At 38.7% G+C, this 23,704-nt stretch overlaps 2 protein-coding genes across 4 annotated transcripts in view; one reads left to right on the top strand and one right to left on the bottom strand.

The window, feature by feature from the left end:
* The window catches only part of DUSP16 (dual specificity phosphatase 16), a 101,976-nt gene that overhangs the window by 73,467 nt on the left and 4,805 nt on the right, over positions 1-23,704 (top strand). For all 3 annotated transcript variants that reach the window (XM_036758353.1, XM_036758355.1, XM_036758354.1), the window contains 3 exons: positions 7,140-7,303; positions 15,845-16,004; positions 21,135-21,258. In XM_036758353.1, coding sequence (XP_036614248.1) covers positions 7,140-7,303; positions 15,845-16,004; positions 21,135-21,258 — 448 coding nt within the window. The remainder of the gene's footprint in view (positions 1-7,139; positions 7,304-15,844; positions 16,005-21,134; positions 21,259-23,704) is intronic.
* The window catches only part of BORCS5 (BLOC-1 related complex subunit 5), a 135,625-nt gene that overhangs the window by 18,350 nt on the left and 93,571 nt on the right, over positions 1-23,704 (bottom strand). The gene's annotated exons all lie outside the window — the stretch shown is intronic.

Here is a 23,704-nt window from a genome sequence, read left to right on the forward strand (position 1 = left end):
AATAATGCTTTTTCTTTCTTTCGTCCAAGAATATACAAATAAAGCCGCTTGCGGCTATCAAGTTGAACCTACTTGGGTTGTTACTTGGTTTCCCTTTTTTCATTTGTAACTTTCTTCCGCCTTTTCTTTTATTGAGTTTTAAAAAGAGAATATCTTGTGAAATTTTTTGGAGCTAGTTAGAAAATAATGAAAAAAATGTGTTGAGAGAAGACATCAAAGCCATAGACATTGAAAAGTTAAATACCAAACAAATTAAATTAAATGAATTATAATTGAAGGAGCTGAGATCTGACTGTGGGATTTTTGAAAAGGGCCAGGCAGAAGCTGGGAAAGTTTGCTTGCTTAATTGATTCTGTGACAGCCAGCCAGTGCCCAGGGAGGAATCTTAACACTTTAGTACAAAAAGTCAGCTTCATAAATGCAGTATGGGGTAGGCATGGTTGGATGGCCGTTTGTTTGAAAAAAGATTTGGGGATTTTAGTGTATTAAAGGTTCAGGTTAAATCAACATTGGGATATACTTAGCATTTATACCATGATAGCTAGCATCTGTATAAGTACGTTAAGGTTTGCGAAGTGCCTTATGTATGTTGTCATTTGTGATCCTCCCATTGTACAGTGGAGGCTAAGAGAGGTAAAGTAACTTGTCTAGGGTCATACAGCTTTTAAGTGGCTGAGGCAAGATTTGAACTCTTTGTCGTCCTGACTCCCAAGCCCAGAACTCTGTTCACTCTACCACCCAGCTGCCCATAAATACGGCATCCGGAAAAGTCTGTGCAAACTCATGCAGCATTAAGAGAGGAATCAGGACTTAATCATCCCTCTGTGCTCTGGGCACTGCTAATTATATGTATGTGTGTATATATCTATATCTATTAAGAAGGACACGGAGAAGCTTTAGAGTGTTCATAGTGGGATAGCCAGGGTGGATGGTGAAGGGCCTGGATGTGAATTTCACTGGAGGATCCTTTGAAGGAACTGGTGATGTTCAGCCTGGGAGAACAGAAGATTCTGGGGGAGCATCGCAGCTCGTCCAGTATTTAAAGGCCTGTCACATAAAGGAGAGATTAGGTTTGTTCTATTTGACTTCTAGAGGGTATAACCCTGGAGCAAAGAGGCCAGTTTGGCCTTGATATCCAGAAGAAAAGTCCTAACAATTAGAGCCATCTGAAAGTGGAACAGCTACTGAGAGAAAGGAGGGGGGAGGGCGTTCCTCCATCCTACAGGTCTTTGGGTGGAGGTTGGATGACCACTGGTGGAGTGTGTGGCAGTGGGAAAGTTCCTTTTGTGAATGGCTTGGACTAGAGGTCCCTTCCAGCTATCATATCCTGTGATTATGTGAACTACTCGCCTTTGGAATCGTCGAGCATTTATTAAGCACTTGTGTTCACAGTACTGTGGTAGGCACAGAGGGGAAGATCTAAAAATGGTGTCATTTTAGATAAGACTCTCATTAGTTGGGGACTAAGACTCAGACGACAGTAACAGACTCTATTTGTAGGATTTAGGGCTAGATGAGACCTCGTCTCATAGGTAAAGAAAGATGATTTATACAAGGTCATTCATTCACCCCCGTAGGACTTGAACTCAGCTCCTCATACCAATCGAATTCTAAGAAGGAAAAGACTGTTACTGACTAAGGTGGGGGTGTGTTGGTGTGTGTGTATTTGATGAGGAGAAGAATTGGAGAAGGTTAGAAGAGATAGCATTATCATTTCAGAGTTTGTAGCTATCAGGAATTCATTTGGGCTATGTCTGATGAATTGAATCCTTAGTTTACTTCATATTTGTTACATATATGAAGCCAAACCAACCAATCAACCAGTATTTATTAGATATCTACTATCGACTAGCAATTGTGCCAGGCGTTGGAGATCGAAAGACAAAATGAAACTGGTTCCCCTCCCCCCCCCCCAAGAACTTACATTCTCTTGGTCAGATTTCTTATTGTTCTGTCATTTTTCTGTTGTGTCTGACTCTTTGTGACCCAGTTTGGGGTTTTCTCGACAGAGATGGTAGAGTGTTGTGCCATTTCCTTCTCCAGCTCATTTTACAGACGAGGAACTGAGGCTGACAGAGTTAAGTGACTTGCCCAGAGTCATCCAGCTACTAAGTGTGTGAAGCTGGATTTGAACTCAAGAAGATGAATCTTTCTGATTCCAGGCATATCACTTTATCCATTGTGCCACCTAGCCATTGGGGAGATAGCATGCAATAAATAAACATATACAAAATAAATAAAACATAATTTGGGGGAGGGAGGGCACCAACAGCTGGGGGGGAATCGGCAAAAGCTTCATGTTAAGGGTGTCGTTAGAGCAGAGTTTTAAAGGAAGGGAGGAATTCCAAGAGTAGGAGACCAGATGGGAATATGGTATCCAGGTATAGGGGGATGACTAGTGCAAAGGCTTACATACAGCAGATGGGATGTCATGTGTGAGCAACAGTCAGTCAATAAATATTGATTAAACACCAGCCTACTGTACTAAGTGCTGGGGTTACAAAAGAGGTATAAAACAGTCTCTGCCCTCAAGAAGCTGACAGTCTAATGGGGAGACAACATGCAAGCAATATACACAAGGCAAGTATTATCTTTCTCTCTCTAATATATGTGTGTATTTATGATGTAAATGTTATGCATATAATAAATATGTATTTATACATGTATAGAGAACAAGGATAAATAGGAAATAATTAACAGAGGGAAGGTACTAGAATTAAGAAGAGTTGGCTGGGGAAGGCTTTCCTGTAAAAGGTGAGATTTTAGTTGGTTCTTAAAGGGAGCCAGGGAGATCAGTGGTCAGAGCAGAGGAGGAAGAATATCCCAGGCACAAGGCGACAGCCAGGGCACAGGCTCAGATACAGCCAATGGAATGTCGTGTCCTATGTGAGCAGCCTAGCAAGCAGAAAGGCCATTTTGGCTGGACTAGAACATGTACAAAGGGGAGTGATAATATATGGAGGATGGAAGAGGCGGTAGAGGCCAGGTTGTGGCAGGTTTTAAAACCCAAGCAGAGGAATTTATATTTGAACCTAGGGTAATAGCCATTGGAGTTAGTTGAGTAGGGGAGTGACGTGGTCAGACCTGCCCTTGAAGAAAATCACATTGGATAAAAGTGCGTGGGGTGGAATGGATTGGGGAGAGTCTTGAGGCCATACTAATAATATTAATACCCTTTACAAACTGATGAGCTTTACCTCTAGTCATAGTTGGGTATTTAGGTGCTTTGTACTTCAGACAGTTTGTCAGCAGAATTGTCCAATCTATAATTTTACACATATTAAAACTCACACTTATATCACACTTTAAGGTCTGCAAAGCACTTTCATAACAATCCTCGGAGGTCATAGTACAAATGGTATTCCTATATAATTTACTTAATTAAATTTACAAGTTAAATTAAAAAGCTAATTATATGTATGTGTGTATATATCTATATCTATTCCTTTTATCTACCACCAGTTTCTTTTTTTAAGTTCCCAAAGATCATTTTTCATTCACCAATGAAAGTCTCACTTTCCCCATCTTTTAAATAGAGCTCAATTCATTATATATTATTGCCTTTCAAGAGGAAAATAAAACCTATTTCCGTATATACCTCATTTCCAGAAGAGCACACTTTGTGTAATCTAGGCTAAAGGGTCAGGATTAACTGCCAGACTCTTATTTGGTCGTATGGTATCTGCTCACATGGGGTGTGGGTTTACATACCTACATTAATAATACAGCTAGTACTGTCCCACTTTTAACACCTTTACTTGTCACTGTTTTCCAGGAATGTGAGTTGAATGTTGTGTTATTTAGGATGTCAAGCATATTAAGGTATGAAGAATCTAGCAGACTGTAACTCTTGGAGAAGAGAAGATCCAAACTTTTATGAAATAAATGAGCACCTTAGACCTACTGCTGGGGAATGCTTTAAAAAAACACAATGAAAAGGCATTGCTTTTCTGATCATATAATTCACATATTTATGGTTCAGACTCCTCAAAACATAATGTTATGTCTAGAAACTCATTGAAAACCTTGCCTACCTTTATCATCCGATATAGTTGAGAATGTTTCTGAAATATAGTTTATTTTCATAGCAATCGGGGATAGTATCTAGTGAACAGTTGTTGCTAGCTCTTCTTCACAGATGAGGGGAAAAAACAAGCCCCACAGGTCTTCCTAACTAAGGTCACACACCAGATCACTTCAGAGACAGAATTAGAAAGAATTCCATTTTCCTGATTTCTATTCCATAAACCTTCCCACAGTGTGCTTTTTAAGGGATTAGAATCTGTCAACGCTTCTTCTGAAGTACCTCGAGATGTGAGAACACAAGAGCTGAGGTATCACTGGTGATGATGGTAATCTTGACGGACTGCCAGGGGAATCCCAAATACTTAACTTTCTATTTTCTTCTCTTTCCTACGCCTTTCCCCTCCGCACACTCACTCTAGATTTGAGGGTGGAAACAAGTTTATAGAAGTAGGACCAAAGTATATCTGCCTGCGCCTTTGAAATATGAAATTTAATGTTATAGTGGGAAGTTTTTTGTTTTCATTCTAGAACTAGATTTTGTTCACGTTTTTTTCTGAAGAAGCAATAGAATTGGCAATAAATTCAGATTATAGCTCTGTGTGTGTGTGTGTGTGTGTGTGTGTGTGTGAGAGAGAGAGAGAGAGAGAGAGAACTGAGATTGATTTTCAGCTTCATTAGTTGCTATTGATTTTTCACTCTACTTTGGGTTTCCTCTTGATCTCATAGACAAATATGATTGGAGGGAAGGAAGGGTGGGAGTAATGAATGTAAGTCAGGAGTGTTGTAGAGGGACTTCCTGCCAAGATGGTCCCCTGAACTGAAGGGAGACTGAATAGTTCCCCGCCTATACCTACTCTAGTAAAACCTTAAAGTTCTCACCAGCCCAAATAACCAACAAGTGGTCTAATGAGGAACTTCAACAAGTGCCATTTTATACCCTAGCCCTACATAAAAAGTCAATCAGAAGCCCAAAGGTAATAGGAGTGTTCCCATTTCCTTGTCCCTAGCCCCTTTCCCCCAGGACTTAGTAGGACCAACCTACACAGTGCAGAACAGCTGGGTAATACAGTACTCAGATCTGGACAGCCCAGACCCTAGGGCTTTGAGGTTCCTAATATTCTGAACTCTCTGTCCTGAACTGCCAGAGAGAGCCTTAAAGGTAAGACCTAACCCCAGGAGGAAGAAATCAGCACAACATCCTAAGGGACCCAGAGTGAGACCAAGCAGGACCAACCACCCCATCTGAAAGTGCTGCCGTGTGTGGAGAATTACCTGGGCGCAAAGCCCCAAATCAGAATCTAAAGATGAGTAAATTGAAGAAAACACCAACTGGTATTAAAAATTATTTAAAATCTAATTCTGTAACAGCTATGGACTCAAATTCTCCCCACCCCACCCCGGCCAAAAAAACCCCTGTATTTCCTACAAGGACTATGTAAATACCTAGAATAAAGGTAGCCAGACATTTTAAAAAGAAAAGCTTTTGAGGAAAGAATTGGAACAATTAGTGGTAAACCTTACCCAAGAAATGAACTCCCTGAACCAAGTTGAATCATTGACTCCATGAGACAAACACGAATATTAGAACAAAATTTTTAAAAATGTAAGCTACTTGATATTTTAAAAAAATTGACCTGGAGAATGAATCAAGGAGAGATCACTTAAATATCCTTGGATTCCCTGAAAAACCAATGAAAGTCTGAAAAACCATCATTTAACCAATAACAACAACAAAAAAGCCTGGATACTGTATTTGAAGCAATCATAAATGCAAACTACCCAGGAAAATTAGCAGTAGGAAGAATTCAGAGCTACTGTATTAAAGAAACAAAATACTGTAAGTGTTTTTTTTCCTCGGTATTAAAAAGATGGATATATATAGGGGAGTGAATAGTCACAAAGGAAATAAACTTGCTAATTCTGAAGGGTTGAAGAGGAAGAACTAAAATCTAAGATGTTGCCTTGGATAGCCTCTTAGACAGTTGGGGAATGGCTGAAATTGTGGTATATAAATACATTAGAATGTTATTGAGCTGTAAAAAATGACAGAACAGGATGTTAGGGAATCAAAGGTGAAGAGAACAGAACCAGGAAGACAATTTATACAGAGAACAACATTGTAAAGAAAAGCAACTTTGAAAAACTTAGGAACTCTGATTAAAGTAATAATCAGCCGTGTCTTCAGAAGACCTGTGATGAAGCGTGTTACCCACCGCCTGCCAGAGGGGTGACACGCATAGAGTACGGAGGCAGAATTGTGGAAATGGCCACTAGGCAGATTCATTTTCCTTTGACTAATGCTAATTTGTTACAGAGGTTTCCACCCTCCACTTTCTTTTCTTCTTGGTTAATGGGGGTGGGAGGGTAGGGATAGAGATGGTCCCTCAAGAAGGAAGGCCAGAGAAACAGTTTTTAACACTAGAAGAGCTGGAATTTAAGAACATCTCGAAGAACCAAGCTGTGTCAATTGATAAAGAAAATAAGAGATAGTAAGATGAAAGTTTCATTTCAAAGTAAAAAAATTCGCATAGACTGATGCACCTGGTCCTTTTAGTTAAAAAAAAAAAACCCACACACAGGGAAAAAAACAAATTCAAGACAAGCAGGCAGTTTTTAAAGCATGGGTACACTATATCTCATTGCTTACCCTCTCAGGGAGGGATAGAATTTGGAACTCAAAGCTAAAACAGTTTTTTTTCTTAATTGTTAAAACATGTAATTTGGGAAAAAAATTTAAAAGATTTCAGAAGGTATAGGAAGAATTTATTCCATAGTTTTAAAAAATCGAATCAGTTTCTTGTAGAATCCTCTTTTTTTGTGTGTGTTCTACTGTGTGTATGGAAATGCCTTTTTTGTGGGGGTTAAAGTTCAGAATATAAAACAGTGTGATACAGCCTTTCTTCATAGGCTTATTATAAATATGCCAGACCCGGTGCCAGTTCACAGGTTAAATTTAGCAGCACTAGAAAAGGAAATAAATGCAGTAAATTAACTCTCATCTGTGTGATTATTTTACTTTTCAAAACAGTTTTAGTGTAATGGTTCCCAGAAGGCTGACTTCACCTTTGTGTGTGGCATAACCATTGTGTGACAAAACAAATGTTTGTTCCCAGGTGGGTTTGATGAATTCTCGCGTTGCTTCCCCGACCTCTGTGAAGGAAAATCTTCTTTAGTCCCTACCTGCATTTCCCAGCCCTGCCTACCTGTCACCAACACTGGGCCAACCCGAATTCTTCCGAATCTTTATCTCGGCTGTCAGCGAGATGTCCTCAACAAGGTGGGTACTTCGAGAGCATCCTTTGGTAGCTGTTAGATCTGACTTTTTGGTCATTGACTTGTTACTGTTATAGGCTGCTAGGTGGTGCCATAGCGCACAGGACACTGGGGCCTGGAGTCAGGAGACCTGGGTTCAAATGAGGCCTCAGACACTAGTTGTGTGACCCTGGGCGAGTCATTTAACCGCTGCCTGCCTCAGTTTCCTCATCTGTAAAATGGAGATTATAGTAGTAGCACCAACCTCCCAGAGTTGCTGTGGGGATCAAGTGAGATGATAATTGTAAAGCAGTTAGCACAGCACCTGGCATATAGGAAACTCTATAGAAATGGTAGCGATTATTATCGATTGAAATTTCATGGAGCTTCAGAATGCATGCCTGAAACCCATAGAGGGAATGCAGTCAGTCATTCACAATTATTTTTCATGATCTTTTTGGGAAGTTGGATCTTTCGATGTCATAATATCTTGGTATAGGATAATTCCACCTTCAGTCATGTTGTTTGAGTCCATTTTTTTTTTCCTGGAAGTAAATTGTACACTCTTTACTGCCGTTTAAGAGAGGGAGGAGTACAAAGGGAGAAGCAGGTATTTAGCTGTTTTGCTGGAAAAGAGTGTGACACTTTCTCAGCACCCTGCTAAGGGAGTCTTTGTGCTGAAAAGAACTTGACGCTGCTTCAGCCACTTGGAAGTAGTTGAAAAGCAGAGTACTAGGAGAGCTGTGAGCACTGGAACAGGAGAAGCTGTAGCAGTTTTGCCCAGTGGTTAGTCAGAGCAGCCAGTTCTGGGAACATGATTTTCCTGAAACATATGTCTGTTGCTAGGGGTGTGTGTGTGTGTGTGTGTGTGTGTGTGTGTGTGTGTGTAAAATATGACCTAGGTGGGGGTTTTTTTTTGCCTTCTTGTTTAGTAAATATTTTATGTTTAACAGCCAGTAGTGTCATTATAACTGATCTTGTGTAAACGTGGAAGCACACCAGTGGGGGTAAAGGATCTACAGTGCTGAGGAGTACATTGCCCCTACCCTAGGATTAACTTCCTGGAACCTGAGAGTTGAGTAGTAGCCATATGGGCCTTCCTCTGAGGACACCATCCCAACCTATTAGAAATGAATATAGATGGGCTAGGCAAGCTGGCCCTAGCCAAGGGAGGGAGGCCTTGGGGGGAGCTGGTGCCATACTAGGGCTCCACATCTGTTGTCTCATCTGGTCATCTGTAGCTATAATGCCAGTAGCATACATGTACTAGCCCCATTCTGAAGCCTTTGGGTGTTGGTATAAACAGGCCAATTTTTTCCTGACCAAAATTCAGAAAAGGCTTGATTGGTATCTTTCTTTTTTATCCTTATTAGTTTGCTTGGAAGACTCCCTCTGATTCAGAGAAATAAAATATAACAGGTATTTATCTCAGCATTAATACAAATGCTATTCTTAAGGAATGCTGCTAAAAGTCACATACATGGTCTGGATCCACTACACTTGTGTGCCTAAGGCGATGATGATGCAGTACAGATTCAGGTTTTCTTAACTTGAATTAGGCCCTCACTGCTACACGTCACTCCTTATAATCATCTGCGATTGACTCAGAATCTGAATTGGAAGATACCACAGAAGCTAACTTGTCCAGGTTCTTTGTGCCACACTGAGATTCCTTCTACTCCACTTTCTACCTGAAAAGTAACCGTTCAGCCTTTCCTCGATGATCTCCATTAAGGAGTAACCAATTGAAGCTGTCCCTTCCACTCTTGGACAGCTCTCACTGTTGGGCCATTTTTCCTTAACATCAAGCCTAAATTTGTTTCTTTGCAACTACTCACTGCTCCTACTTCTGCCTGCTGGGATATCCTGTTGTATTTCTACACCCCCCAGGGCATCTCTTCTTAACCTTCTTGGTTTTACTCCAGTCCTCAAATGCACCCTCCATCCCCTTCCCTATTAGCAGATGATTTCCCCTCTTATTCTCTTAAGATGTGTGAGGCAATCTATTATCCACTCTCCCCATATATCAAACCACACTCCCTCTCCCTTTTTGTTCCAGTCTCATGCTGTGACATGGCCCTTCTCTTTTCTAAGGTGAAGAAATTTGATTCTGCCTTTGATCCTAGCCCCTCCCACATTAAAGCTGGCCCTCTGGAGCAAGCCTCTTACCTTCAGCCTCTCTCTGTCTGCCCACTTGGCCTTCCCCCATGTCTTCCCTTGACCCTGTGATCTGTATCTTCCCTCCTTTACATTTCCAGCCTCCTCCTACTAGAACCCTGCTGATTATCCTAAGATAATGGCTGCTGTTTCGGTCCTTAGGCACATATTTGTGTGCATGAGGCGATGCCGATGCAAGTATCAGATGCTTAATAATCATCAGATACATTTGTGAGTTAAATGCCCCCTTTTAGTAAGAGCTTGTTAATATCTATATCTGACTAGGACCCAGGAAAAGCATTGTGGAGTAGGGAACGGACTCTTGCCCTTGAAGTCAGGAAAATTCAAGTTGTCATCTTGCTACTGACACATACTGTCTTTGTGACCACAGGCAAATTCATTCATCATTCAATGCCCCAGGCAGCTTTTCCTAAGATTATAATTTATAGACACATTGTTGACAAGTATCTGTGGAAGGAGTGGGAATTTCCTACATGGATGAGATCCTGCCTAGCTCAGGACCAGAAAATAATAAATGAAGAAAAGGGAGGAGAAGGGAGAAGAAAATGCATTTATATAGTACTTTAATTTTGAAAAATATTATCGAATTGTATCATCATTATGCCCCTGGGAGGTAGATGCTGCTATTATTATCTGTATCTTATATAATAGTATGAATTATTTATATACAATATAGTATACAATAATATATTATCTATATCTATAATTTATGTTATCTATGTATTATCTGTAATATCTATATTATCTATATCTGTCATTTTATATAGTATCTATGTTTTCTATTTAATATAGACATATAATATCTACGTTGTTATCTATATCTGTATTATTATCTATATTAGATATGATATCTGTATATCGTATTATCTATATAAGGCAGGCAGAGGTTATGTGACTTGCTCAGATAGTATCTGAAGCTGGATTTGAACTCAGGTCTTCCTGACTCCAGGTCCCACACTCTGTCCATTGCATCACCATCTGTCTTTCCATAGTCACATAAAGTAAATCACCCCAAGTTCTTTCCTGGTTCTGCCTGGCTCCAGAATCATAAACCACTAACATACATACATATGCATACCTACCGATAGATAGATATAGATATAGATATAGATGCATACAAATATATGCATACAGACAGCTGCCTAGCTGCATGAACACATTTAGACAGATGCAGCCAAAAGAGTAGATGGACAGACTCTTGGGGGAAGGGACTTGTCAGACCTGTGATTTCATCAGTGCAAGGAAGTAATGGTGTGGAAACTCCCTTTATCAGTACAGGTCAGCACCTTCTCTGTGACTCATAGTCTTAGAGAGTCTCCTAGGACACCAAAGGGTTAAGTGACTTGGTGACATAGTTACACAGATTTGACCTTAGAAATTCCGACTCCAAGGTCAGACCTCTGTCTGTCCTGCCACTCTGCCTGTCTTGGAGGAATGGAAAGATGATAAAAACCTGCCATTTTGAGATAGCCTTTTAAAGCTTATGAAAAGCCTTATTTAGGAAAATCTCATGATGAAGGTAGTGTAAAACATTATCCCCATTTTACAGACGAGGAAACTGAGACTCTTGAGAGGTTAAATGATGGTCATGCAACTAATACTTATTAGTTGTTAGCAGTTAGAGCCCGGATTCTAAGGTAGGTCTCTCAAAGGTCATTGTTCTTTGCACTCTGCTGTGCTGCTGAGATCACATATTGAGACCAAGCCATATTTCACTATAAGTAGTGATTTTTCAGTCATTTTAAATTTGTGTGTGTGTGTGTGTATGTACACACAAACACATTTCTCATTTCATATAACAAACATAAAATAAATCATTTTATAAATTAGCTTCCATCTCTTGAGTTACATTTTGCTTACAGAGATGCTTTATTATCTGCTTAATCTTCAGAAAGTTAATTTTAGCCTCTCATTCTCCCTCTTCCCCAATCCAGCCCTGCTGCCTCCAAGAAACATTTAAATATAACTGAGGAGCTATGATTTAAAGGTGAATGTTTTTGTAAAGCAAAAAAAAAAATTGTTTTGTGGAACAAATAACCTCTTTCCTATTGATCTGTTTTGTAAATTGAAATTTTTGTTTATTGGATTTTCTTCTCTCAGGATGTACCTTCATACATTTAAGATTTCCTTCATAAAAAGAAAGAGTGGTGAAAGAAAGAATGGCGTTATCATAGAAAGGGATATGACAACAGTATTAAGAATATGGCTCCAAAGACTAAGACTCTTTACATATGTACGAGCTGTCTTTAGCATCAGTGATGTGTACTGTTGGGTCCCCACTGCTTAGTACTGTGCTTTGCATTCAGTAGTTGAGTAATAAATGCTAGTTAATTGATGAACCTCTCTCATTACTTAGAACATTTGTAGCACATGGTATATGCCTAATGACAGGTCAGCTAGACTATTTTGATAGCCTAATTGTGAACAAAAGTAGGAACACATAATTTGACTTCTGCCACAAATTTATTAAAGAAAAATTTTCAGTGAGAAGAAATTGGCCTCAAAATAAGCATCCCTTGATAATTTTCTCAGAAAGCTGTCAAGTTGTTTTATCTCTCCATCTTCTCAAAGATGTCTGTTAAAATATCCTCAGAGTGCTTGTGAATTTTGTGATTCAGATTAAAGTCAGGCTTTGCCTATTGATTTATTGGGGTAAAAATATGAAAGAATTACAAAGAATTTGTAAAGAGATCTTCATTGTGCCATGAGGAATAGAATTTTCTGATATAAAAATATATATGAAAATTAATATTTAAAAATGTTGGCAATTGTGCTGTTCTAAGATTCACAGTTATTTGGTATTGCTGGAAGAACATTTGTGTTAAAAATAGCCAGGAAGAGAGGTTGGTCAACAGCGTTGAAGGTAGAAGGAGGTTCAAGAAGAATGGGGTTGAAAAAAGACCCATCAGATTTGCCAATTTAAGAGATCATTAGTTTGGACATGGTTAGTGAGAGAATTCGTTTCACTTGACCATACATACTTGTTACAAGAGTCTTGTTTTCATTTTTTAGTCCAAGGTCAGGGAAGGGAGAGAATATGTATTTCATTAATTGAAAAAATTAAATTTAAAAAAATCATTGGTAACTTTGGAAAGAAAAAATTCAGTTGAATTATGAAGTCAGAAGCAAGAGTGCAAAGGGTTGAAGGGTTAGAACAGAGAAAGTGGAGATAGCATGTCCATGGATAGGTTTTTCTAGGAAGTGAGACAGAATCATGAAGGGGAAGGTTATTTTTTAACGATGGGAGGGAAAGACTTGGGCATCTCTGAAGGCAGAGAAGAAACTAGTTGAAAAGAAATTGAAGATTAGAGAGAGGAGGAGGTGATAGTGGGGTTAGTGATCAAGGGCTTAGGTAAGAGGGGCCGACCTTGGTAAGGAGAAAGACCCCCTCATTATTAGAGAGAGTGGGAGGCTATATCAAGGGATTTTGAGATGAAGAGATGGGGAGAAGAGGAAGCCCTGATTGGATGGCCTTAATTTTCTCAGGAAAGAGAAGTTAAAAAGCTCATTCTGTTTTAAACAACATTAAGAGAGGCATTGTTACCAGGACCAGAGAGATGCAGTGTATCCTGTGTATATCCTGACCTTAGACCTTAGACATCTTGAGTACGGGGTTCAGCTCTGGGCACCACGTTCTGAAAGGACATTGATAACTGGAGAGTAGTGACCAGAGGAGGGCAGCATGAGTAAAGGTTGAAAGCACAGGTGTGCTGGAACCAGCTCAAACTGCTGAGAGCTGATTGTTAAATTTTCAGTGCGAGCATTTATGTGTCACAGATCATGAATGCTACAAATCAGGGCTCAATTCATTGTTTTGTTAAGGGTCTAAACTTAAGAAAGTGATGGAGAAAAAGTTAAATCATGTGCATTAAACTTAAAAGCATGATGCAAGAATTTGGGTGGGGGGGAAGAGATAGGGACTTGGGGTGAGAGGGATGATAGCTGTCTTCAAGTATTTGAAGGTCTACCATGAAAAAGAGGGTTTAAGATTCATTCTACTTTGTCCTAGAAGATAGAACTAAGACAACTGAGTAGATGTTGGAAAACTATTTTTAGACTTGATCTAAAGAACAACTTCCTCTGGCTTAGAGCTGTGGTAAGGTGGATTGGGCGCCTTGGAAGAAGTAGGTCCTCTCTGCTCTGCTGATGTTCAAAGTGACCTATTTGTTAAGATACTGGTTGACCAGATGACCTTTGAGGCCCCTGCCAACAATGGGATTTTGTGATTTTAAAAATGTGGATAGGTTGCTGTCTGCACTAGTGGACGGATTACCTATATTGATGAGATCCCAACCATCAAAATACTAAAGTGTTTAAAAAAAATAAGTCCTCATTGTTCCCCTTCCCCCACCTTACATGGTATAGACCCTAAACAGTTGTCAACCTTCAGTGCCGATACATACAGCTCTGATCAGGTAACACATCAGATGTAACATAAGACCCTGTTATAATAATGTTTCTATGCAAAAATCAGATTCAACTTTACATCATTTCAGCTCATCGAGGAAAATATTAGTAATAACGAACATTTCTATGTCAAAATATTTTATATTCATTGCCTCGTTTTTCAGTTGTTTTCAGTTATGTCTGACTATTTACTTCCTTTGGGATTTTCTTGGCAAAGATACTGGAATGGTTTGCCATTTCCTTGTCCAGATCATTTTTACAGATGAGGAAACTGAGGCAAACAGGGTTAAGTGACTTGCCCAGGTGATGGAATCCTAATAAAGCTGCCCCAATATTCTGACTTCTTTATGGGCCCCACTGAATAACAGGCAAGTCCTGATTTAACCACACAATCTGGCTTTAACCACACCTCAGGCCCCCAGACCCAGTATAGCCACTGCCCCTAGGTAACCACTGCCTTCAGTTCCAATTCGCATATTTGAACAAGTGTGTTCTTGTACTCAAACACAATCACATCATCCATTTAGCTCAAGGTAGGACCACAATACACAATAGCTAGCCAATTGGAGGGCAGCATGACCAAGATGTTTAACCAATAAACCACAGAAGGGACCCCTCCCCTATAACCCAATCTCTTGACATATCTCTCCTGCCTTTTTAATATTCTTAATTTCTATTATGTAATTACATCTTTACTCCATAAAAATCCATCTTGCTTTCTCTGAAGTGGCTGGTCCCTCTCGGAACTTAGCCCGCTTCATGAGAGGCATCAATCTCAGTAATAGCTATACTTGGATTAGAGGTGGTCTCACTGAATTCTTTGAGATGGTTCCACCCCAACGCATCATGAAACTGCAACAAAGGGTTGCACAGCCACTTGCTGTCTAAGGCCAAATATGAACTGAGCCCCTCCTAACTCCAGGGCCAGTGCTCCATCCACTGTACCATCCAACTGTCCTATTGCCTCATAATGTGTTTTAAATGCAAAGGATCCCTAGAGTCTATTTATTAGGTGGTAATTATTTCTGAGAGGGTGTACCTCCATCTAGTAATCACTGAATAACTGCTTATTGACTTGACTGACTTTCTCTCATAGGCCCTAAATTCCTTATTGGTCAGTTTACTGTTTTCAAACATCTATGCTAGTTCCTATTATTTGGGTCCTTATAGTATCGTGAAAATGAGAGTAGAGTTTAATTTCTCCTAGGTAGGTACCTACTTCAGCTTAACCCACAGTAGCTGTTTGGCATTTTTTTCCTCATTTTTTTCTCTGTACATATTTACCCCTATAGTTCTGAGTTATTTATTTCCAGCCTAAGGATTTTTGTATTTAATCCTAGAGAAAATAGGAAGCAAATGGAAGTTTTGAGTAAGATAAATGACATGGTCAGATTTATGCTTTGGGGAGGATCAGTTTGGTGGTTTTGTAGAAGGTGGATTGAGGGCCTTGGGATATGTCTGAAATAACCTGTATCCTGACTGTAAGATTGTATTAAAAATCCAGGCCAGGGAACTTGGGAAGATCACTCTGAACTAGAAAGTTACATGGAAACTGAGGATGGAAGCTCCTACCTTGATATTTGGTTTGCGTCTCTCCATCCCTGAAAGCATCTATCCAGCCTGCCACCAGTATGGTCAGACTGGGAGCAGGAGATTGAAGAGAATGTCTAATTCAAGGTATACAGGTATCATCTGCCTGAGTATAATTTAATACTGTGAAGACACATTTAAAGGGTTTTTTTTTTCCACTACATGTGTGCATCTTCAGTGAAAATAATACACATAACAGTAACGGTGTTTAATCTTGAAAAACACCATTTGAACCTGTATTTCGCTAATTGAATGAATTCTGTTTCAATTATAGAATACAGATAATTACAATTCTAAAATTCTTCCAAGGATAATTGTAATCATTGCTTTAAACAACCCTCTTTCAAACTGATCACGTCAGTGAATATCTTTAATTGACGTCCTTGTGTAGGAGCTGATGCAACAGAATGGGATTGGTTATGTATTAAATGCCAGCAATACCTGTCCAAAACCTGACTTCATCCCCGAGTCTCACTTCCTGCGAGTGCCTGTGAATGACAGCTTTTGTGAGAAAATTTTGCCATGGTTAGACAAATCGGTTGATTTCATTGGTAAGTAGCTCAGCTAATATCGACAGACTCTTTGGCTTAGTTTTTAAATGGTGGTTGTCTTTCAGAGGGAAAACAAGGGGGAAAAGCAGCCTATTCTAGGGCTTCACAAAGCCTAAAAAACCACATGATGCTGCTTACCTCATTAGTGGTCAAAGGTTAAATTTGTGTGTGCCACACAAATCCTGGGGGATTGGCCTTGTGATGTGATAGCTAGCTTGACTCTCCCATCAGTGAGAACACTGTGATACTGCTTTTCCAAGTATTCTTGAAAGTAAGGCTTTGGGGAATGAATTTTTTTTAATACTCTTAAAAAAATTATCTTTGGGAACTTAAAAAAGAACTGGTAGTAGATAAAAGGAATATATGTGTGTGTGTGTGTGTGTATATTCATAATTTAATTAATTAAATTATAAATAAAAATATTTAATTTTTCATTTAACTTAGCTGTTTTTTTTCAGGACAGGGTCAGATCCTAACAAAGCATGTTATAATAGAAATCACTGTGTAACAAGGTTTCCTACCCTCCTACCTATCTCAAGCAGTTTTAGAAACAATAAAATTCCAATTCAATCAAAGAATGTAATCGATCCCTTTTAAAGATTTTTTAAGGGATTTTTCCTTCACCTGGACTATATTCTTTCCCACAGAGACCAGTGTGATTTCAGAGCTTTACTGTCTGTGAACCTTACTTGCTGACAGGACATTTCTAGAATTGTACTTAGCCTAGGGGTCTAGTTGTTAATAGGCATGGTGAGTCATGTCTGGAATATGGTCTAGGACTTCTTCAATCTCTAAGCCATCACAAATCAGTTAGAATTAGTTTCCGTAGACTGAGAATTATTTTCTTTTTTAAATATATATTTTATTTTTCCCCAGTTACATGTTAAAACATTTTTAAAAGTTTTGAGTTCCAAATTCTATTCCTCCCCCTTTCTCTCCCCTTCTCCCTCCCTGAGACAGTAAAGAGTCAGAAGTGAGGTCATGTAAAACATTTCCAAAAGCACAACAATAAACTTTATAAACTACAGACCAAACTTACTGTCCTTTTCCTTGAGGAAATGGGACTCCCCCCTGCCTCCGCCGCCTTTTTTTTCTTTTTTTGAGAATCTGACTCTCTTCTAAGCTTTTTTATTTTTGAAGTTCTGAAATTGCCATGAATCTGAATCTTCTGTAAGGGCAGGGATTCTTAACCTTTTTTTTAATGATATAACCCCATTTGGCAGTCTGGTGAAGGCTGTGGACCTCTCTCAGAATGTTTTTAAACATAAAATAAAGTGTACAGGATTACAAAAGAAACCAGTTATATTGAACTTTCACTTATCAAAATATTGTGTAAAATGAGTTCAAAATAAGTTCCAAAAAATAAAATGAGTTTAAAGACCTCATGTTAAGAACCTCTGATTTAGGGATACTTCAGTTCCTTGAAACCTCATCAATTAGATAATTTTCAGACAATTTAAAAATCAAATCAAGCAAACTACAACCTACCGTACTGCTAATGTACCTAAGCACACACATCGCGGAGTTAATGCTTTTTTGTTACTTTTTTAAAAGCTTTTAAGTACCTGAAGTGGTTGAGGATCCCATTTCATAACACATTGTTTCAAGATAATTTGACTCTAATTTCAATTTCAGCTTTGGTTTTAGAATCTCCCTTTGAGGCAGGATTAATTAATTAATTCCATGTAAGTCCTAGTGTTCTAAGCTTTTGAGTGGCTGGTAGAATAGAAACAATACTCACTTTTTTCCCCCCTGAAATTTTTAATTCCTTTCCCCTTTATATTCCTACAAAGGAAAATCTGTATTGTTTTTACAAGGATTTCTTTTTTCAGCTCTGGGCCATCCATCAATCAAAACGGATTTATTAAGCACCTACTATCTATTATACAGTGCTGTATGTACCTTAAGGATTTAAGTAACAAAGAAACAATCTCTACTATCTGTGGATAGATTTTCAGTGTTTTGTGTGACCCTAATCTTACTCTGACCCCCACATGTAATTCACAACCAAAAAAAATCCAGCCTACTTTTGAAAATCCAGCCTGAATTCACCGAATAATTGCTCACCGTCCTCTCTAATCTATGGTGGTTATATGGGGCCATATGTACATGGCCTTATAATAATAATAAGCCCCATCGCTCTTTATGAAATGTAAATGTTTGTTGAGGGAAGCTTAGGATCTGGGTCATGTTAGCTGGTGATCTTAAAGTAAAACGACTTCCAAAATCTGATGTAAAGCAGTATTCAAATGTAGGGTATCATTACTTTTCATTATGCCTCGTTGGGAGGCCGTGTAGACCACATGTAGTGGAAAGAACATTGGGAATTAGGTGACCCAGATTTCAGGCCTGCTTCAACCACTAGCTAGCTACGTTATTTCACCTCCCTGTATGTGGGTTTCTCATCTATGAAATGATAGGGTTGAGCCTAGATGGGCTCTGAGCTAACTGTAACTTGCAACTGGAATTCTGTGATTCCAAAATGTAGGTCATTAATATATGTGTGTATATGTGTGTGTCTGTATGTGTATTTTAATATATGTGTGTATATGTGTGTGTATGTATGTATGTATCTCTTTATATACATGTGAATATGTTAACATTTATCTATCTGGAAATGTATATAGGGAAAGTATGATTTTATAATTATAATGTATAACTTTATAATTAAGTTTATAATTTTATAATTTCATAATTAAGTATTGTAAAGTATAATTTTATAAAACTATAATTTATAAAGTATAATTTTATAGTTTTTTCACTCAGAAAATTGAGATCTGGCACATGCCCCCTCCCCTTTTCACTTCAGGCATTCACTAGTCTCTGTAGTATTAAAAAAATTTTTCCTGATCCTACCTACTTTCCCCTTCCAGCTACTTTGTCCTTTTCAGCTTCTTTTTTATGCCTGAATTCTCCAGTGAGTTTTCTCTTCCTTCCACCTTCATTTTTTTTCTCCTTTGTTTTCATCAAGAAAGAAGAGAACTCAAGAACATCACCTGGCTCCCTACTGCTACCTATCATACAGAATCTAAAGTTCTCAGCTTAACATCCAAGGCCTCTCAACAAGCTCCTCTGAACCCTTGTATATTTTGGTTTCTTCCCAAAGTAGCCTTTTGCACCAGCTAAATCTATATATCCTCTCAAGCTCCTCCCATTCCCCTTGTTACTGTGCATACCCCTTTGTACTGACCGCTTCCTTTTCTGCAAGTTTGTGTTGACCACTTCCCTCTCTTAAAGGTCTTTGTGAGGCCTTTCTCCGACTACCCCATTTTAATTTGATGATTAGTTTTCAGTACCAATCAGCCAGTTAATCAGTAGGTATTTTACTGCACACCTTAACTGATACCTGTACCTTCAGTTAGACTCTTTAGCAATATAAGAGAAGTATAAGAGACAGCCTCTAATCCACAAGGAATTTATAATCTGGACATGGAATCACATCTGGGTGGTGCAGTGGATAGAGTATTGGACCTGAATTCAGGAAGACACGTCTTCCTGAGTTCAAATCTGGCTTCAGACACTTACTAGCTGGGCAGCTCACCCTGTTCTCCTCAGTTTCCTCATCTGTAAAATGAACCAGAGAAGGAAATGGCAAACCAGTCTATTAGCTTTGCCAAGACAACCCCAAATGGGGTCATGAAGTGTTAGACATGATTAAAATGACTGAAAAAAAATTTCACAGATGAAGGGCCTGAAGTCCTGAGAAATAAAGTGATTTGTCCAAGGCCTTACAGGCTGAGAAAATGAGAATTAAACACAAGAAACAAGGGAAGACCAATCTAAGAAAAGTGTAATATGAGTGATGAGTGTTGTGAAGGAAAAGAGGAACATTAGCTGAAAGAGTGTGAGAAGGTATCATGGCAGTGGGGGCTGGGTGTGGTGGGGGAGGGATGTTTCTAAATACATATGTTATATTGCAGTGGCCCTATGTTGCTTCATCATCATTTTCTGGTTGTTTTATACGTGTAAGCTTGGTACCTACAGTCAAGCTGTAAAATTCTTAAAGATCTTCTATTTCTTCTTATCACCCAGACCTCATACAATATGTTATACTTACGAAGGACTCAATAAAGGCTTTGTTAAGTAATGAATGAACTGCTTTTAAAAGACTGATGGAGGTGCTTACATATAAACAAAGTGGATTGTGTTTTTGCTTTTTAGCCTTATGTGCATAGCCAAATTTACTGACTGTCAACTCTTTATGTCATTCATTGTCCTGCAGATCTGGTCAAGATGATCACCCACTGGGCATAATATCCCTTAAAACCTAAGTAAAGGGGGAATAATTTTATTCCCTGGAAATCAACACTGGATAATAAAACTTGTTTTTAATTTTACTGATTTGGGGTTGTTTCTAGTACTTTTCCACAAAATGTAAATTGCTTTGTGTCATTCATAATGTCCCTAGATATGTCTTCCTCATGAAAGCATGGTTTAATACTCATCATTTACATAGAGAAATGCTTTAAGCCATATATGTTGCAGCAAGAGCAAAACAGTTCAAACATCTTGGCCCCTAATACTTCAGTACAAATAGAAGGCTGTTGTGATGAGATAATAACTTTACTTTTACTTTTCTACTAAACCCCCAAGGGAGAGGATTTCTTTAGTTTCCATTTATTGTTACCAGTGACATGTACTATATATATATTTTTTTTACTAAAATTGTAAAACAGAGCAGAACTACTTTAAAATACTATGGAAAAGTAGGTGAACCGACTGAATAAAGATGGTTTCTTTTTAAGTTTTAAGCATTTTACTACTTAGTCTAATGAAATGATTCTCAAATCAATCTTTTTAGAGTTCTGTCAACATACTCAAGTTGATGACCTTAATTTCACAACATAAACATGATATGTGCTTCCTTAAAATGATAGAATATTTAAATGGATTTTGGGAGAATTTCATAATGGTCCTTTGAGATTATGGGAGTGGAGGGGTAGGACAGCACAGGGACAAAAAATTAGGATTGGGAACGATTGGGAAAAGCACTGAAATAGGGAATTGGGTAAACTAGAGTGTAAATCAAATCACTTAACTCTTCTGAGGTCTGTTTTCTTATTCAAATGTTGCTTGCTCATTGCAAAAAGCCTGTATGAGTGACATTTCTTGAATGTGATTCTTGTGCAGAGAAAGCAAAAGCCTCTAACGGATGCGTGTTGGTGCACTGCTTAGCTGGAATTTCTCGCTCTGCCACAATTGCTATTGCCTACATCATGAAAAGGATGGATATGTCCTTAGATGAAGCCTACAGGTAAGGATATAGAAGTGACTTCATTTTGTGGGGAGAGGAGGGGAAGGAAATAAACATTTAAGTGCCTACTAAGCACTTTTTACAAGTATTTTCTCATTTGAGCCTCACAGAGACACTGGGACATAGGTGCTATTAATATCCCTGTTTTACAGTTGAAGAAACTGAGGCAAATAGAGGTTAAGTGATTTGTCCAGGGTCACACAGCTAATCATTGTCTCAGGCCGGATTTAAATGTCTTCCTGCTTCCAGACCTAGTGCTTTATCCGTAGCACCACCCAGCTGCCTCTCTTACGGATTCTTGTGGCACAGCTCTATGAAAAATAGGAGAATTAAGTAGAAAGATAAGAAAGTTTTAAAGACCTAAGCTGCCACTCAGTAACTGCGTGACCTTCATCACATCACAATCTACCCCCTTAGAGGCTGATTGGAAACGTAAAAGCACTGTATAAAGGAGAGTGATGACTACTCGCAGTGAAATACAAATGTTTATACGTCCATAGCACTTAATTGGATCTGTAATCTCAATGCTATGTGTTATTTCCTCTATTAGTACAACATCTGGTACAACTCTTGTCCATGTCCTTCTATGGAGTCTCCCTGGGTGGCTGTCCAACATGGCGGGGACCTTGCTTTAGATCACTCTGTGTTATTTGAGTGCCACTGCAACGAATGTGACCCTTGATCATTTCAACAATGCTCTTTACTAGTTGCTGTGGATTCAAATGTGATCCTTCAAAAACTGGGAAAGATGTCGTTTTTATTACTTAGCATTTATTCAACATTAACTTGTTTCCAACGAAATTTAATGAATTTCACACATATTAAACCATCCACTGTTACTCCAGTTTATTTCTTACTGAGATCAAGGGAAGATAATTGTGGGGTTTCAAAATCCATTAAAATCAACATCTGATATGTATGTGATAGACTGTTCATGACATGCCCTTTTCTTGACACCTGATGTGACTCCCTTTCTACAAGGGATGAGAAAACGACTTTTGGGCAGTGTTGGAGGTTAGAGCTTGAATGATACACCTGAATGCTGAGCCCTGCCGTTATCACTGAGGGGCACACACTCCAGTTTTTGCCAACAACACAGTAGTTCAAAGCTCGTTTGCTGATAAATTGTCTTTTTAGTCTGCTGTCTACTACTTCATTCAAAATGTAGGGTGCCAGTTTCTGATTAGGGACTGAGTGAGTAGTAGGCAGGGCTGGAAGGTGTGATCCCAGAGAACCTTCATGGGGACCGTGTTTGGACTTCAGTATATAAAGGCTTTCCAGGAGAATAGTCAGCGAGAAAAAATGGTACAAACTATTGGAATTACATACCAGACCAGGTGGGCACAGGCTGATGGCAGCGCAGTTCTTTCCTGTCACACTGATGATAAACACGAAGGTGAGAAATTACATATAGCCACTGATGGAGAAAATTACAGTGTGAATGTCCTCTATTTGTTTCTGTCCTGCTTTGAAGTCCATTTATGAAAGAGAAAAACATTAATTCTGTTGTCTCACTAGAGCTACTAAATTATAATGTTCAGCCAGTTGGTTGGATCTCTTCTTTTGTTTCAAACTATTTTATTTCCAAGTGATTGTTTTTCCTTAGTTTTCTCTATTCAAAAAAACAAGCTATTTCTATATCTGTATTAACTTTTGAAGAAATTGCACCTCCTCTGACATAAAAAGGCCATAGGAAGGTTTTGGTAGCTTCTTGAGCCTTTTACTGTTTTAAGTGCTTCTCTTCTTTCCTTCTCACCGGTTTTATCCTTTAGACAAACTTGGTGTTAGTGAGGATTCCCTGTATAAAGGCTCAAACTGAGCAGTAGTTCACAAGCTTTCTGATCAAGTCACTTTGAGTACCAAGATGAGTTGGGAAATGTGCCCTTGATGCCTTGGACAACTTAATGCCTTCTTTTTCTTTAATTAAAATCCCAAACACTGAAATGCCTTCACGACATGATTACAAGCCCCCTGATGAATCACATGGTGAAACAGAAGGACCAGTGAGCCAATGCCAGGACCAAATGTGTCGATGGTGCGTAGGCTCTCTGAACCTTCTTGGTGCTCCTAATCATGGTAGGAGGACCTTGCTGGGTGAGACTTGATTCCTACATCAGTTACAATGTTAAACTATCATTCCTTGAACATAATTCCTCTAGCACAATAGCTTAAAGGGACTGGGCACTCTTTTTTTTTTTAAGCACATTTTATTCATTTATTTTTAGTTTGTAACATTCAGTTCCACAAGCTTTTGAGTTCCATATATTCTTTCCCTCCTTTCCTCCCCAAGACAGCATGCAATCCAATATAAGCTCTACATTCACATTAAACATATTTTTACATTAGTTATGTTGCAAAGAAGAATTCTAACTGATGGAATGAACTACGAAAAAGAAGAAACAAAACACAAAAGGGAGAGCAATTAATAGTATGCTTCCATCTGCAG

The sequence above is a fragment of the Trichosurus vulpecula genome, chromosome 5 (assembly GCF_011100635.1).
Source record: "Trichosurus vulpecula isolate mTriVul1 chromosome 5, mTriVul1.pri, whole genome shotgun sequence".
Classification (NCBI taxonomy): Eukaryota; Metazoa; Chordata; class Mammalia; order Diprotodontia; family Phalangeridae; genus Trichosurus; species Trichosurus vulpecula.